At 47.6% G+C, this 16,097-nt stretch overlaps 1 protein-coding gene across 2 annotated transcripts in view; it reads right to left on the bottom strand.

Annotated features, from left to right (window-relative positions):
* Positions 1-752: 752 nt before the first annotated feature.
* The window catches only part of enox1 (ecto-NOX disulfide-thiol exchanger 1), a 370,497-nt gene continuing 355,152 nt past the window's right edge, over positions 753-16,097 (bottom strand). For both annotated transcript variants that reach the window (XM_038802705.1, XM_038802704.1), the window contains exons 12-13: positions 5,889-5,974; positions 753-1,613 (exon numbers count right to left, since the gene is read on the bottom strand). In XM_038802705.1, coding sequence (XP_038658633.1) covers positions 5,897-5,974 — 78 coding nt within the window. In that variant the 3' untranslated portion in view covers positions 753-1,613; positions 5,889-5,896. The remainder of the gene's footprint in view (positions 1,614-5,888; positions 5,975-16,097) is intronic.

Below are 16,097 nucleotides of genomic sequence, written 5' to 3'. Positions count from 1 at the left end.
CCCACTAGCTGGAGAGCTAGCAAAAGCCGTTTGTGGCCTCTTTTCCTGAAGGTTCACCAAATTAAGCGCCTGTCAGATGCTTTAGTAGATAAGGGAGGGTCGAGAATCTGCCTCCCACACTCCCCAACCCCCCCCCGAGAGCTGCCGGACAACCAGAGGTTGGCAACTGTGTATTGCTCATCAGCACCATTGGGAGTGGGTGGCTGCTGCTGGCAGTGCATCCACCTGGAACACAGGTCACAGGTTATGGTGGGGATGGGATTGCAGGCTGGGGTTTGCGATAAGAGGTCAGCAACCAGGGAGAGGGGAGTGGTGGGGCGATGCTCAGTGTGTCTCCCACCCCAACCCCCCCACCCCACCCCGCCTTCCCAATGCCAGGTTCCCAGATCAGGGGCTGAATGCCTTTGAATGAGGGACCGAAAACCCCTCGGATGCCACTAACCACAGTTTTCTTTGTGGCCTCCCCATCTGGCGAATCTCCCATCTGACGCTGAGTTGATACGCAGCAGTGGGATGAGGTCCTGAAATAGACACTACTTGTATGTCTTAAGGGCTTCAATTGGTGGCTGGGTGGGAAGGCCAGAAACCTTTGTCCTTGAGCTACCTTGAACCCACCCAAACATATGTTATTCTACATGTTGTCTGAGAATTGCCCTCAACATAGAGAGGAATGCCCTGAGATCTCAGACTGACAAGAGAAAATTGATGTGCAACAGAAGGTAGCATCATCACACTGAGGTAAAAGTTTATAATTTAAATTTTCATAAAAATAATTTATTTCTAAATTACACAAGAGTAAGATTTTCCCATCTGTGTTGTGCAGCAGACGTGAGGGTCACACATGACGAGGAGACACAGAAGAATCACAATCCCTTCTCTCATTATCAAAGCTGCACTATAAACACATTTCAGTTGAAGTTGATAATGGGCAGAGAGCTCTCGGTCCGTGTTGTGGTGTCGTGTCTGGGGAAAATCCGACAATCCTCTGGGCCCCTCTTGCCTCTTGAAGTTTACTCCTTGTCATGTACCGCGTGCACTGTGGGGCACAAACTGGGCCTTTCAGGGGTAGTAGCCCTTAGTCTGAACGTTCCATCCATTTCCTCCAGTACAATAATTCTCAAATATTTCAATTAGTTCCAACTGTATTCCTTATGGTGAGTTTGCAAGATTTTCAAATGATGCCCCTGCCTTTGCACTCATTCTTGAAGAGTTGCAACTATGGTAAGAAGTCAGATAATGAGAGTTTCATACGAAACACTGAGTGGAATCATCATATTCTGACACAGGTCAGTAACCAGGGTACAGATAGATTTTTAGTCATCAGAGATAGAACAGATGTAGTAATTAGACCTCAAGCTTGGTTGGCTCTGCAGCCTTTCCTCCTCTTCATAATTACCAGATTTCACACTCACTGACGCATAAACCTGAAATGCAAAATAATCTATTTTTCTCTTTTGCAAAGCATCATTTCAGGCTCATTGGCTGATGGTTTTAATTCCTTCGAAAGCGCAGAATTTCCACCTTTTCTCCAGTGTGGCTCCAACACCCGTGAATTCTTGTTTGAACATGTGCGGCAGCTGGACGAGCAGCATTTCGATTTCCCCTGAAGATATCTGCAAGGGAAAATCCGTAACAGAGGGTTAACAAGCAGAGCTCCCCAGGCACCAGCATTGAAGGTTTTTTGCACAGACTCCCAAGCACCATCGTTGTCATTGTGTCCTGGCCACGCCTATAAGCGCTAACCCAAAGCACAGAGCTCCTCAGTTGTACATCAACATCTACCTCCCCCCTCCACCCACCTCCACCACCATTGCCTCCAGCTCGTGTAGCAAGGAGCAGTGTTGTAAGTCAAGAGAGTCCAGTGTCTTCATATACCACTCTTTGCTTCCACACACTCACTGGTACATCTATTTACCATCAGGGTACAAGTTTTAAAATGCTGGACTTGTGAATGAGGCAGATATGAACTCAGTGGATCTCATTAGGTGCCTTGAACTCCAGTGTAATGAAATAATTAATTTCATGAACTGTTACCTATATAAGTTATGTGTGACATGCAGAATGCAATATCTGAAGTGGGCTCTGCCTGGATCTCAGTATTCAATGCCACCATTTACAATATCTATACATCTGTTGAAACAGGCTTCAAGTGAGTATTTGTACATGTCGGAATCTCTAAATTAGACTGACAGCCTTAACTCTGGATCTGCAACAGGTGACTTCGCCAGCCAAAACTGGAACTTCCAATTTGGGAATTCCAATTCGAGGAGAGAGATGAATGCTATCCTAGTCGGTGATGAGGAGCATTGCCACCATCATCTATGCTGACATGAACCGTCACAAAATTATCTTTTGAATTAAAGTATAAAGTTGGTGCTCTTAAGGTAACTCCTGGTACATCGATGCACCTGGGCATTGCTTGGTTATTTGGTAGGATAAAGATTAAACTGGTGATATAAACGGATGTCTCGGTGGATTAGAATCCACTCATAGGCGGAGTTTTCCCATAATTTGTCCTGATGTACAGCCGAATTTTCAGAACAAATCTTGAGGCACTCGGACAAATACAATTGCGGCATATGCCATCATACTGGCGGGGCAGGGCCCGATAGAGTCGGCCAGGCTGGCTCCATAGAGATTAGGGCACCATCTTTAAAGGGCACCCCGATCAGCACTAAAGTTAAACTCAACCCACCTCGCCCATGGACACGGAGGACCCCCCATGATTATCAGGTCAAATCTCACACCCACCCGTGCATGTATCAGGGGCTCTGTCCACGCTGCCCCACCCACCCAACGCGGGCACTCTCCCGTTGACTGGTGAATACCGCCCACCTCACTGGCAAGTCCCCATCCCTCCTTCAAAGGCATCGGCTCTCCCTCCTCCACCACACATAATGGGAACCCCCACCCCCATGGGGCTCCCTAGAGGACTGACTCTTGGCACTGATCCCTGGAACAGGCTGAAACTGCAAGTTTGCCACAGCCAACCATGCTGGGGAAATGCCAACCTGTGCCAGGTGGCATGTCCCTCTTCCCTGAGGGCTATACGTACCTTGGCACCCCTGGTGGGATCGCCTCAACTGAAACCCATTCTTCTGAAGCTGTTGTAAACCTTGTCTACGTGACATCACATCGGCAAGGTTTGGGTATTTCATGAGGAATATCATGCAGCAGAGAGGCATATTAATAATATGTAAATGTATTAACATCCATTTAAATGAGGTTCACGCCAAGCGCAGGCACCTAATTATGTCACTGACAAGGGGCAGGGAAAATTGGGAAACGAGATCTTGAGCACTTCTTGTAATAATCTTTTTATAATAATCTTTTATTGTCACAAGTAGGCTTACATTGGCACTGCAATGAAGTTACTGTGAAAATCCCCTAGTCGTCACATTCCGGCGCCTGTTCGGGTACACTGAGGGAGAATTCAGAATGTCCAAATTACCTAACAGCACGTCTTTTGGGACTTTCGGGCTGGTTTAGCACAGTGGGCTAAACAGCTGGTTTGTAATGCAGAACAAGGGCCAGCAGCGCGGGTTCAATTCCCATACCGGCCTCCCCGAACAGGTGCCGGAATGTGGCGATTTTGCATGGCCAATCCACCTAACCTGCACATCTGTGGGACTGTGGGAGGAAACCGGAGCACCCGGAGGAAACCCACGCACACACGGGGAGGACGTGCAGACTCCACACAGACAGTGACCCAAGCCGGGAATCGAACCTGGGACCCTGGCGCTGGGAAGCAACAGTGTTAACCACTGTGCTACCGTGCTGTAAAAGGAAGATAGAGGATGCAATTCAGAGGACAGATGTTTTAGTTTTCTCGACGGCAGCGGTACTGAGAATCACTCCGCTATTCAATAGCTCTTTGCCGTTTCTTTTGGCCTCGCGGAGTTTCTCACCGCCGAGGCCACATTTCGAGAGAATTCCAGCTGGCGAGGAATGGATCCCCCCCCCCCCACCCCCCCGCCTGCTTTCAGGCCTCCCCTGCCCAGCTTAATGACCCCCCCCCCCCCCCCCCCCATTACTTCCCATCCTTGCTCAAGGCCCCTGGGAACCACCCTCCAAAGGGTCCAACCCCTGGCAGTGCCACTAAACGGCGTCCTGGCGAGGTCTTGCAGACGCAGCCGTTGACTCCCAGGCACTGGGTGAATCCAGCGTCCGAGTATTTAAATTACCCTCATGACTCATTTAAATATGCAGATCCAGATCACACCGGGCGCAGTGAGTCGGGTGACTCACCATCAGCCCGGCGCAGAGCTTGATTTGGGGCTCTCATGTGATTCATCTGGTTCCATCGGATCTGCGCCAGGCGCAATGTGGTCATTGAATCAAATCCAGTTTTATTAGGGAAACTGTGGAATAGGATTACAAAAATAGTTCTAAATTTAAACAGAATTCTGACTTGGAGATATATCACCGTTCCTTCACTGTCATTGAGTCAAAATCACAGAACTGTGGATGTACCTACACCACATGAACTACAGCGCCTCAAGAAGGCAGCACATCACCACCTTCTGAAGGGCAAATAGGATGGGCAATGAATGCTGGCCTAACCAGCGACCCCCACATTCTTTGAAAAGATTTTACAAAAATCACCTTTCAAAGTGAGATAAATATAAGTAATTCTGAAGGTAGATGGAATAGTGAAAATTTAATTAAATAATTCTTCAAACAGAATCTTAAATTGGAGCGGTTGGGAACCCAATATAATCCAAGTTGGTAGCTGTGGAGTGAGAAATACAAAGGCCAAAATCATCCCGCCGTTATGGTTCTCTTTTCCCACCAGCAGTGCACCCCGCCTGCGGGTTTCCCGGGGGCGTGGGGTGGCTTCAGTAATAATTCTCATAAACGGTGCGCTGCATCCTGCTGCCGAAGAACATGTGGCTGGGGGACCGGAGACTCTGACCCAGAGTTAATGTTTCAGCAAAATGCCCTTCATCAGAAGACAAACAGGCCATCAGCATGTGGCCTTAACATTTCTCAGCACTGTGGAGATGGGGGTTGCTGGGAAAATAGGGGGCAGACATGTGGGGACAGCTGCTCGATAACCCATTCCCACCTGCAGGGGACACTCTGCGGGGGTGGGCAGGAATAGCAGTCTGCAGCCCGCTCCAAGGAGACAGAAAGACTACTATATTACTTAAGTGGCCAACTGGGGACCATGTTCTGAAGGAGATGGAATCTTCCCATTTCCAAAGTGCATCGACGTTTCCCCCCTAACTTGTGTGGAGCCCACCACTGTCTGGGAGGCCAACAGAACTAAAGATTCTGCCGCCCAATAAAGATGTTGCCAGGATAAAGCCAGTCCTATGGTCTTCCACACCAACAACCCTATGTAATCATATGCATAAGGCACCAGAGGGAGCATCCATGTTGATTGACTCTTGGACTTGTCTACCTTTTTAGTATTACCTACCTATCCCAGCGAGACTGCCAGCCAGCCATTGATGTGGGCCCACAGATTGGGCCTCCCACTTGCCTGCTATGCCCACCATCCTTAAATGAACTGGGCACTCGGAAGAGGCTTCTTAAATGGATGCTTCCAACATCCTGCAATGGCCACATCTAGGTTCCTGACCTGGAATTCAGACCAATGTCGGGGTCACATGCAGCTCGGAGAATCGTACAGTTTGTTTCTTCCTCCTATGATACTGCCATTTCCAGCATTTTCTGCAATCGCTTCAGACTTCCAGCAGCTATGGTATCTCTTGTGTCATCCCAGCTAGGTTCTGCCCTTTCGGATAACACTGATTGCCCCACCAGGATTTCAGTCCTGGATGTCTGTCAGCTCACAGGAAATGAAGGGACAATCCTACAGGGCCCACTGATCTTCATATCCAACTCCCCACAACCACAAATTTCTAAACTTTGTACTTTACCTTGGCATCTAGTCGCTGCAGATAAGACCATAGATATTCAATGTTAGCTCCAAATGGATGGACATGTAGAAAGGTTGAAATAATACCTGTTTCAGAAAAGAGGACATTTTTTAAGAGCTTCAGTTGACAATTTAGCCTCCTTTACAATAAGCATTACCATTTGTAAATTAAGATTTACTCTGTGTGTAATTTCGCACAGTAATAATAATAATCTTTATTGTCACCAGTAGGCTTACATTAATACTGCAATGAAGTTACTGTGAAAATCCCCTGGTCGCCACATTCTGCCGCCTGCTCAGATACACAGAGGGAGAATTCAGAATGCCCAATTCATCTAACAGCACGTCTTTCAGGACTTGTGGGAGGAAACCGGAGCACCCGGAGGAAACCCACGCAGACACGGGGAGAACATGCGGACTCCGTACTATGACCCAAGCGTGGAATCGAACCCGGGCCCCTGGCACTGTGAAGCAACAGTGCTAACTACTGTGCCACCCAAGCAGCCGCAAATTGATAGATATAAGTGGAACTGACGTACACTACTAATGGAAACACTCAGGAATGAAAGAGCTTTCCATGGCTTCAGAAAGCACTGGAGGTAAGGACGTCAGGGATGTGTTTGATGTGATTTAGGATCATTTGGAATGAGAGTGGTCTTAAAGATTTGGGGCTGTGCTTATTTAGAATCTTACTGTGCAACAAGGCCATCCCATTCACTGTGCTCATATGTGTAAGAGCTGACCATATAGTTAGTCTCACTCCGCATTCTCCCCCCCCCCCCCTTCCACATAAAGATTTAAATCTTTCCTTTTCACACATATAATCAATTCCCTTTTGAAAATTACAATCTAATCTAATTTCCAATATCCTTTCAGGAGGTGAACTAGGGGATGCAGTGGCGTATGGTATTGTCCCTGGATTAGTAATCCAGAGGCCTTCTCTGGGGACCCGGATTTGAATCCTGCCATGGAAGATGGCGAAATTTGAATTCAATAAAAAAAAATCTGGAATCAAGAGTCATTGTCGATTGTCATAAAAACCCATCTGGTTCACTAATGTCCTTTAGGGAAGGAAATCTGTCACCTTTACCTGGTCTAGCCTACATGTGACTCCAGATCCACAGCAACTCTTAAATGTCCTCAGGGATGGGTAATAAATGCTGGCCCAGCCAGCAATGCCCACATCCCATGAATAAATAAAAAGAAAACTCTTCACTGTGTGAATAAACGTCTCATGTCCCCGCTGGTTGTTCTGCCAAATGACCGTAAAAATTTCTCACCTGGTTACTGTTCCTCCTACTGGTGAAAACCATTCTTCCCATTTACTCTAACCCTCACCATTTCAACACTTCCATGAAATCTTCCCTCTAACTTCTCCACTCTAAAGAGAATGATTGCAGCTTCCGCAACTTCTCGTAGCTGATGTCCCTTATTTCTAGCATTGTTTTGGCAAATCTATTCTGCGTCCTCTTCAAGGCCATGACATCAATTTTTTAAGCGCGAGAGATTTTCATATGTTACATTTTTCAATCAAAACAGTGATCCCACAAAAGAATGTGGCACAAGAAATCACAAAAGAAAATGTTGAGGCAAAGTTACTGTTCCATTAACTCATAATTAAGCTATCGGAGGTGCCTCCTTCATATTACACATTGACCCAATATCCTCTCTGTTCACGTGGATGTTAACAATTCCATGGTATTGTTTGATGAAGCTACTTCGGAGGCATTGGACTGAAGGCCTTTGACCTCACTCTGCTTGTAAACAGTTGGGAAATAAAGCAGACTGTCAGACACCGGAGAAAACATCCTGATTATCACAAGAGCTAGCTGGAGGGGAGCAGAAAAGGTAGGTGGAAAAAGCCAGGATGGGTGGCAAAGTTTAAGTGTAGCATAAAGCGGAATCATCTAGCCAATTAGAATAGAAGATCATAGAATCCTTTTAATGCAGAAGGAAGCCATTCAGCCCATTGAGTCTGTACCGATTATTCAAAAGAGCACCTTACCCATGTCCACTCCCCCATCCACCATGTCCTATTCCCGTAACCCCATAATCTAACCTGTACATCCCTGAACACTAAGGGCCAATTTATCATGGCCAATCCACCTAACCCCCACATCTTTGGGCTGTGGGAGGAAACCGGAGCACCCGGAGGAGACACGGGGAGACTTACAAACTCCACACAGATAATGACCGAAGACCAGAATTGAACCCGGGTCCCTGGAGCTGTGAGGCAGCAGTGCTAACTAACCACTGTGCCACCGTGCCACTCTCATTCTTCAATATCATGTGGAAATATACTCTGCTCATTGAGTCAAGTAAACTAGCCCTATATAGTCACCTTATTGTGAAATAAAGCAGCTAATGATTTGTACCAAACATCCTGTTATGTTGTGGTACCATGGTTTTGCCTTTGGAGACACTGAAAATGAAGTGTGCATAAGAGACATAGATATATTCCAGCTGAGGTGACAGAGGATTTCAATGCTGTGCAATACAAATAGATCCAGGACAGAGGGAGTCAAGGTAAAGAGATGCAGATGAGTTACTCTATTCATTGATCCAGAGAACATCTCTGAGACAGACCTGAGTTCCAAACATGTCCACTGTGCTTACAATGACGGTCTGAGCCACGGATTTATACACACGTTTCTTCAGCTTTATCCACTGACACTGAAATATTAGGCAAGAACAAAAGGCTCCTGAAAGCCTTCCGGAGGACAAGCTGCGAGGTTGCAGTGGTTTATTATCACCTGAACCCCCTGACATTTTCCAGCTGTGTCATGTGCTAATTTATCAAAACTGATAAACATTACATTTGTTTCTGGACTAGACTGAATGGTGGTTAACCTGTGTTTAACCACCGCTTTTGTGTGGAAACTACTATGGACATGGGACATTAATTGTAATCTCAGTGCAACATGTCAAATAAAGAGACTGTAAAAATGTTCAAAATGTCCAGAAGGCTGATTGCGTTTTAGATATATGACTGACTTACAGTTGTAGGTGGGGACCAATGTGACTCTTCAACCAATGAGACTGAAGGATATAGAAATAAATGAGAAGAGTTGAGCAGAATGGTGAACTAGAATTAAGGTAAAATAAAAATGGTGAATTTGAGTTAAATTAGATGCAGAATGAGAAGTAAAAATAAAGATTGGATTTAAAAAGACAGAGAAAGTGACAAAGGAAAAGTCAGAAACAAAAATTTTAAATTTGACATTTTTATAATCTAAGAATGTTCTGTGGAGTGGAACGAGACTCCACACTTGCTCACTTACTGGGTAAGAGAGGTTGGTTGTTTGGCATTATAAATGTCCTGATATTGGACGGGCACTTAACGCCAGTAATTACCGGGCTTAGCTTTTGACAGCGAATTTAATTGTTAATTAACATGTGACTACTTAAACGTCATATACCTCACAGGGAGGCGGAGGGTGAGCTACTGTTGGTGGGGCAATGCCAACCATCCTGCAACCTGTGCCCATTTGGCATTCTTCGAGTTTCTGTTTCTTGCCACAGGTTGTTGGCTGATCTGCACATTAATAAAAGAGCGAAACATATGCCATTTTTGTTTTACAATAAAGTCTGGCCAATTAGCTTTCCAAGCTGAAATTGCTGAATTTATGGAAAAACTTTGAGCCCTCAAAACTAATCTCACTTGCTCTCTCCGTGTACACTTTCTGAAAAGAATCGCAATATGCCCATAACACATCGAGCAACAATTTAGTCAAAAATAAAGCTGTTAGGTTGCAATTGCAAACTAGTTTTGGGTTTGTTGAAAAATGATTGACTTTGATTTCTGCTAGTAAAACAAACTATTTTCTACAAAGATGTCCATGTAAAGTGCACATTCCTGGATCAGAATCAGTGATGAGAATGTGATGGTAGACATTGCATTTACCCAGTGTGACATTGCACTTATCTTGTCCTCATTCTTCCCATTGCCAATGGTATAATCGTGTAATATGTGACAGAAAGCCACTTCCAGCATTCACTTTGGGCAATCACTAGGGTTCACACAGAACCTTTTGATCCTTTGAAGTGTAACACCAATTGCTCTCAATGCTTCGAGCAAACTGCTGCTTTGTGTCGCCAATAGTTTATTTCACAATTACAAAGTGTGGGTGAGTTAGACTATTAGCCTGCAGTGGCCTGGTTTGCAATTATTGTCCACTTTCAATTGCCGAGTTCCACAAACCCTTAAGGTTTGTGAAGACATCTTCATCTGTGCTGTGAACTCTCCCAATGAGAATTAACGGAGCAAAGCTAGCAGACACCACATTGTGTATAATCATGTAGGCGACTATAAACTTGAATGAAGTGGGATAGTTTATTATTCAGTCATACGGCCTGGTTATTCAGTTTTGGTCTTTTTATCTGAGGAAAAATGTACTGGCATTGCAGGCAGTCCTTTAAGATTCACTAGGTTGACCTTGGATATGGAGGGATTTTCTTATGAGGAAAGGGTGAGGAGGTTGGCTCTGTATTAAGACATATAGGAATTCTCAGGGGGCTAAATGGGGAACGTGCAGCCGAGGCCACACAAAGCCCTGTTTTTTACAATGGGGAGCTCCAATCGCCAGAACCCCCCGTTGTAGCGAGAGTTCGGGATGCCATTTTTAAATGGTGTCCCGATCTCTCAGGCCCCAAAAAGAATCCCCAACCTCCCCCCAAGCTCAAATGAAACATGGGACCCTGCCAGCTGGAAGTGCCACCTGAGCACCTTGGTGCTGCCACACTGACACACAGGTGGCACTGCCAGGGTACCCAGGTGGCACCAGCAGTACCAAGGCACCACCCTGCCCAAAGGGCATGCAGCCCAGGGCCTCAGTTACCCTTGAACCCCAAGAGTGCTGTTTGTGGAGACCAGTACAGAACAGCACACATCCAAGGTCCCCAAGGCAAAGGGATCAGGTCCCAAGCCTCAGGTACCTTGGGAATCTGCACAATTGGGTAAGGCTTACTGCCTCACTTTAATATGCAGATTTGCCAAAAACTGAATCCCATCTGGGCCACACATTTCATGGGGTTCCTGACCTTGATACCCTCCGGCAGACCTACGATGCGGAGGTTCTGGCGGCGCCACCAGTTCTTCTGGTCCTCGACCTTCTCCTTCAGTGCCCCTTGCGTCGCTACCAACCTTGCTATTTATGTCTCCAGGGAGGCGATTAGTCGTCACTTTCTCCAGGTCTCTGATTGCCATCTATTGTGCCTCCATCTGTTGCTCTGTCTTTTTTAAAAATAAATTTAGAGTACCCAATTCATTTTTCCAATTAAGGAACAATTTAACGTGGCCAATCCACCTACACTGCACATCTTTGGGTTGTGGGGGCGAAACCTATGCTAAACACGGGGAGAATGTGCAAACTCCACACGGACAGTGACCCAGAGCCGGGATCGAACCTGGGACCTCTGCGCCATGACGCAGCAATGCAAACCACTGTGCCACCGTGCTTCCCTGCTCTGTCTTTTTTAGCGTTACCTTGAAGGGGACCAGGGTGTCCACGACCGCCACCTTCACTATTACCACCATTTTGAGCTTGATGCGTCCCTGTGTTTTAGTAGCTCCAGAGTCAGGAGGCCCATCCACTTGCTTATTGGTGGATAGTCTGGCATGAGTCCCGGTCACCCAGCCTGCTTGGGTGTGACCGGCTCCGACTCGTCCCGCTCACTGACATCCCGTTCCTGCTCTCTAGGTTTTTACTGATTCTACCGTGTTTTCGGATCCTGAAGCTATTCCCGGCCATTTCTTGGTAGTTGTGGTGGTCTTGGAGGGGGTGGGTGGGGGGGGTCAACAGGTTTTGTGGCCTATTTTTGTGCTAAAAGTGTCGATTTTCTGTGTTTCTGGAGGAGAGTCACCTTTCCTGCATACGCACAGCACATCCCTGTCACCGGATGTCAACCAACTCCACCTCATTGTCTGTTCCCCCCTTAACTCCCTTGTTGATCAGAAATCTGTCTAACTCAGCCCTGAATCAGTTCATCGACCCAGTCTCAACCACTCTCTGTGGAAGAGAAGCTCAAAATCTAACGACCGTCTCAGAGAAAATAAATTCTTCTCATCTCCATCTTAAACAGGAGGCCCCTTATTTTTAAACTGTGAGCCCCTAGTTCTAGGGCGTGATTGTCCGCTTGCTGACTCCGAAATTTTATTCGGTGATCGGGCGGAGATTCCTGAAATCGGGGCCGGCACCTGTTTTCAGATGCTTTGCCCACTCCAAAACGGTGTCATCTGTGAGTACGCCGCACACCTTTGGGATGGCCTCAGGACATCACCTGAAGGACCTCCCCCGATGCTCCGCCCCTGATGGGCTAACTTCCCGACGGCATGGGACACGTGTGCTCTGAGTTTTCACCAACCTTGCATGGTGGCTGCGGACTGTGTCCAGCGCTGCCACAGTCGGGGGGGGGGGGGGGGGGGGGGGGGTGATTATAGGGGGGGACACTATCTGGCAGGCTGGGGCCGCGTGCGGCCATGCCATATTATACGATGCGACCGCTGCAGGTTGTCGCCGTGTGCATGCGCAGCCACGGACCCGGCAATTCCAGCAGTTTCTGTCGGGAACACCGGGGATTTTACGTGGCGTGGCTGCTAGCTCCCCACTGGGAAAAGCATCGGTGCGGGGGCGGTGCCGGCTTTTTCATCGTAAAACTAGACACTTCCTCCGGACATAGCCTCAAAACCGGAGAATCCAGCCCAAAATCTTCTGCAACGTATCTCTTTTGTTTAGTATTCAAGTTCGAGGCATTGCTAGAAGCACTGAAGCGCTCTGAGATTTATTGTATAAATATATCAGCAGGAAGGCTGGGGGCCTCACGGTAGCATGGTGGTTAGCATCAATGCTTCACAGCTCCAGGGTCCCAGGTTCGATTCCCGGCTGGGTCACTGTCTGTGTGGAGTCTGCACGTCTTCCCCGTGTGTGCGTGGGTTTCCTCCGGGTGCTCCGGTTTCCTCCCACAGTCCAAAGATGTGCGGGTTAGGTGGATTGGCCATGCTAAATTGCCCGTAGTGTAAGGTTAATGGGGGGGATTGTTGGGTTACGGGTATACGGGTTACGTGGGTTTAAGTAGGGTGATCATTGCTCGGCACAACATCGAGGGCCGAAGGGCCTGTTCTGTGCTGTAGTGTTCTATGTTCTATGTTCTATGTTCTATGTTCTATGAAGACATTTAGTACAGTGCATTCAATCTTGATTCAAATGACTATTGATCCATTAGAAAGGACTCTGCGGAGATAATCTGATCACTGCTGTGAGGCCAGGACAGTAAAATGACTTTTAAAATAATGAAAGATTAGATCAAATCAGAACTGCTCATTTATTTAGCACAAGGACGAAAAGGACACACTCCAAGTAAGCAGCGATCCAGCCAGTGGAAAGAGCTTGGGGAGCTGAGCAATCATACTCATTACTGAGCCTCTCATTCTCTAACAACAAAGAAAAGGGAGTTTGCATCTTTCACCGTCTCCTGTAAAAGATCCTGAGCGGAATTCTCCGACCATCGGGATTCTCTGTTCCCACTGGTAGCGCACCCCCGCCCGCAGGTTTCCCAGTGGTGTGGGGTGGCTTCAATGGAAAATCGCACTGACAAATGGCAGGAGGAGAGAATCCCACCACAGCCAAACAGCGCGTCGCTGAGTACCACGTGGCTGGGGATCAGAGAATTCAGCCCTTTGTCTTTTTGTGCAAGTGTCTACAATATGCCCCCTTTTCAGTTGTATTCAATGTCCTTAACCTTCAATTTGTTGTGCTTAATCACCCCCTGAGATTCTTCGTTGGCCGACGCTGAAATCGGGGCATGCGATCGGGTGGAGAATAGCTTCCGACGGCAAAATCGTGGCAGGCACTGGTTTGACGGTGAATCACGATGTCCGCCTCCCCGAAAACTGCGTCAATGTGATGCATGCCGTGCGTTGTTGCAACACCGTTCACATATCATTAGTGGGCAATGCTCCACCTCCGATGGCCTGAGTTCCCGACACGCGGTCCACGTGTGCTCTCGCAAATCGTGACCCTGGCATGGTGGCTGCTGAGGCAGTGTCCAACACCGCCATACTTCGCAAACAGCCAGGCCGCTGACCGGGGGCTTCTGCCAAGACCGGGGGGGGGGGGGAGTAGTGGGGGGGCGGCCAGGAGGTGGGCTGTGGGGTCAAGGTGGACGGGTACACAACACCATTACCGCAGCCGGCAAGGCAGCCATGCAACTCCGCATGCTGCTGACAGCCCGCTGTAAACCTTGTGCGCTGGGTCATATAGGTGACACCCACCCAGGGCACCCCCCCGGGTGCCCGCTGGCCCCAGCCGACCCATCAGCTGTATGGGCATGCTCCAGCACAACCCTGATCATTGTGTTGTGGGGGGTGTATTGTTTAAGGGCGACTGCAGCTTGTCAGCCCTGCGAGTGTCCATCACAGCCCCGGCGATTCCCACTCCGTTTACCGTGGGTGTAGAGGGTGTTGCATGCGGCGCTTGTGCTAGCCCCACACTGTAGCAGGATCGATGCAGGTGTGCCGTTGGTTTTTCTGGCCTGAAAGCCCATGGATTTTCCGTTAGCATCAGCACTTAGACTCAGAAACAGATAATCTGGCCCATTATTTAAAAAAAAAATTTAGAGTACCCAATTCATTGTTTTCTCCAATTAAGGGGCAATTTAGCATGGCCAATGCACCTACCCTGCACATCTTTGGGTTGTGGGGGCGTAATCCATGCAAACACAGGGAGAATGTGCAAACTCCACACGGACAGTGATCCAGGGCCGGGATGGAACCTGGGACCTCGGCGCCGTGAGGCAGCAGCGCTAACCACTGTGCCACCATGCTGCCTAGAGTATCCGGCCCATTATTAAACATCAGTATTCCTCCAAGTTGAAAATCTCTTTCAAACGACATCCTTTTTGTCTTAAAATCGACATGGGCGTCAATCAAACTCAGACATAACTTTGTATTGTTCAACATTAAACAATATATCCCAGTAATTACTCCATGTGCAGAGTCACTATTATTTTTAATAATTTGCAGCTGCAGAACACATTCTAATTTCGACACATGTAACAATTCTGGGTTGGTCATGGGCTTTGAGTGGCCACAAGGTTATGGGTCGATTGGGCAACTGCACCCACCTCTTCTCCTTACAGCAGAGTTCCAGCCCTCCTGGATAGTCTCCAAACTCTTCGGGGATTCAGGAATCTGGGAGGGGGACGAAAACGCTGTTGGACTGACAGTCAGGAGTGATTCCATCACGGAATGAAGCCTTCTGATCTCTAGTTGGAGCAGGAAAGGAAGGCATCGCGAGGAGGGTCCTGTCTTGTAATCAGTAAGGGGAGCTTGGTGGCAGAGAGACGTTTCTACAATACATCCAGCTGTGTTGCCTGCTATGTTGATATAATTAATATGGGAGCTCACCAGGTAGCAACAATGAGTCAGCATAATTCGTAGTTGGTTTTTATTTGCAACCCAACACCATCTGAGGTACAAGAGGCCCAAATCATTCTCACGGACAAGTCTTGCTTTAAGGTTGCCCAGTGTGGGGAGTGGCTGGCAGAGTAGCGGGGGGGGGGGGAGGCAATCTGGAGGAGAGCCATTCAGCGGGCTGACACTCTTTGTGGAGCTGGGAGAATGTTTTGGACTGTAGGAGTGTCTGGGGATAAGGACAGCTGAGTATAGGCCGTGCTTGTACCAGTGCCACTGGGCAGAGCACACATGGCACACTCTCTGCACATTGGTACCTGCAAATTGTGCCTGGACCGTACATTGGATATTTTCATGAATTGGGAATGCTGGCTGCCTGAACACGTCTCGTAGTGCACGGTTATATTTGTAAAAATCAGGTACAAAGCTAAGCTGCTACTCACCCATCTCAGGCGGCATCAGCACAACCACCGTGCACAGATAGGCTGGGAAATTAGATTAAAAGTGATGACTGCGGAAATGCAATAAGGAAAATTTCATAATTGCCAATCTTCTACCTTCCAGATGTTGGCAGATGGAAGCTAACGCGGGGGAATGTGAGGTTATTCACTTTGGGAGCAAGAGTAGAAAATCAGATTTTTAAAAATTTAAATGGTGAGAAGCTATTAACTGTTGGCTTTCAGAGGGATTTAGGTTTCCTTATTGCACAGGAAGCAGTAGGAAAGTATGTACAGCAAGCAATTAGGAAGAAATTTGGTAAGTTAAGCACTATGGCAAGGGGTATATGGAAGGACATACTTG

This window comes from Scyliorhinus canicula, chromosome 7, assembly GCF_902713615.1.
Source record: "Scyliorhinus canicula chromosome 7, sScyCan1.1, whole genome shotgun sequence".
Classification (NCBI taxonomy): Eukaryota; Metazoa; Chordata; class Chondrichthyes; order Carcharhiniformes; family Scyliorhinidae; genus Scyliorhinus; species Scyliorhinus canicula.
This window is presented reverse-complemented; position numbering and strand designations above follow the sequence as displayed.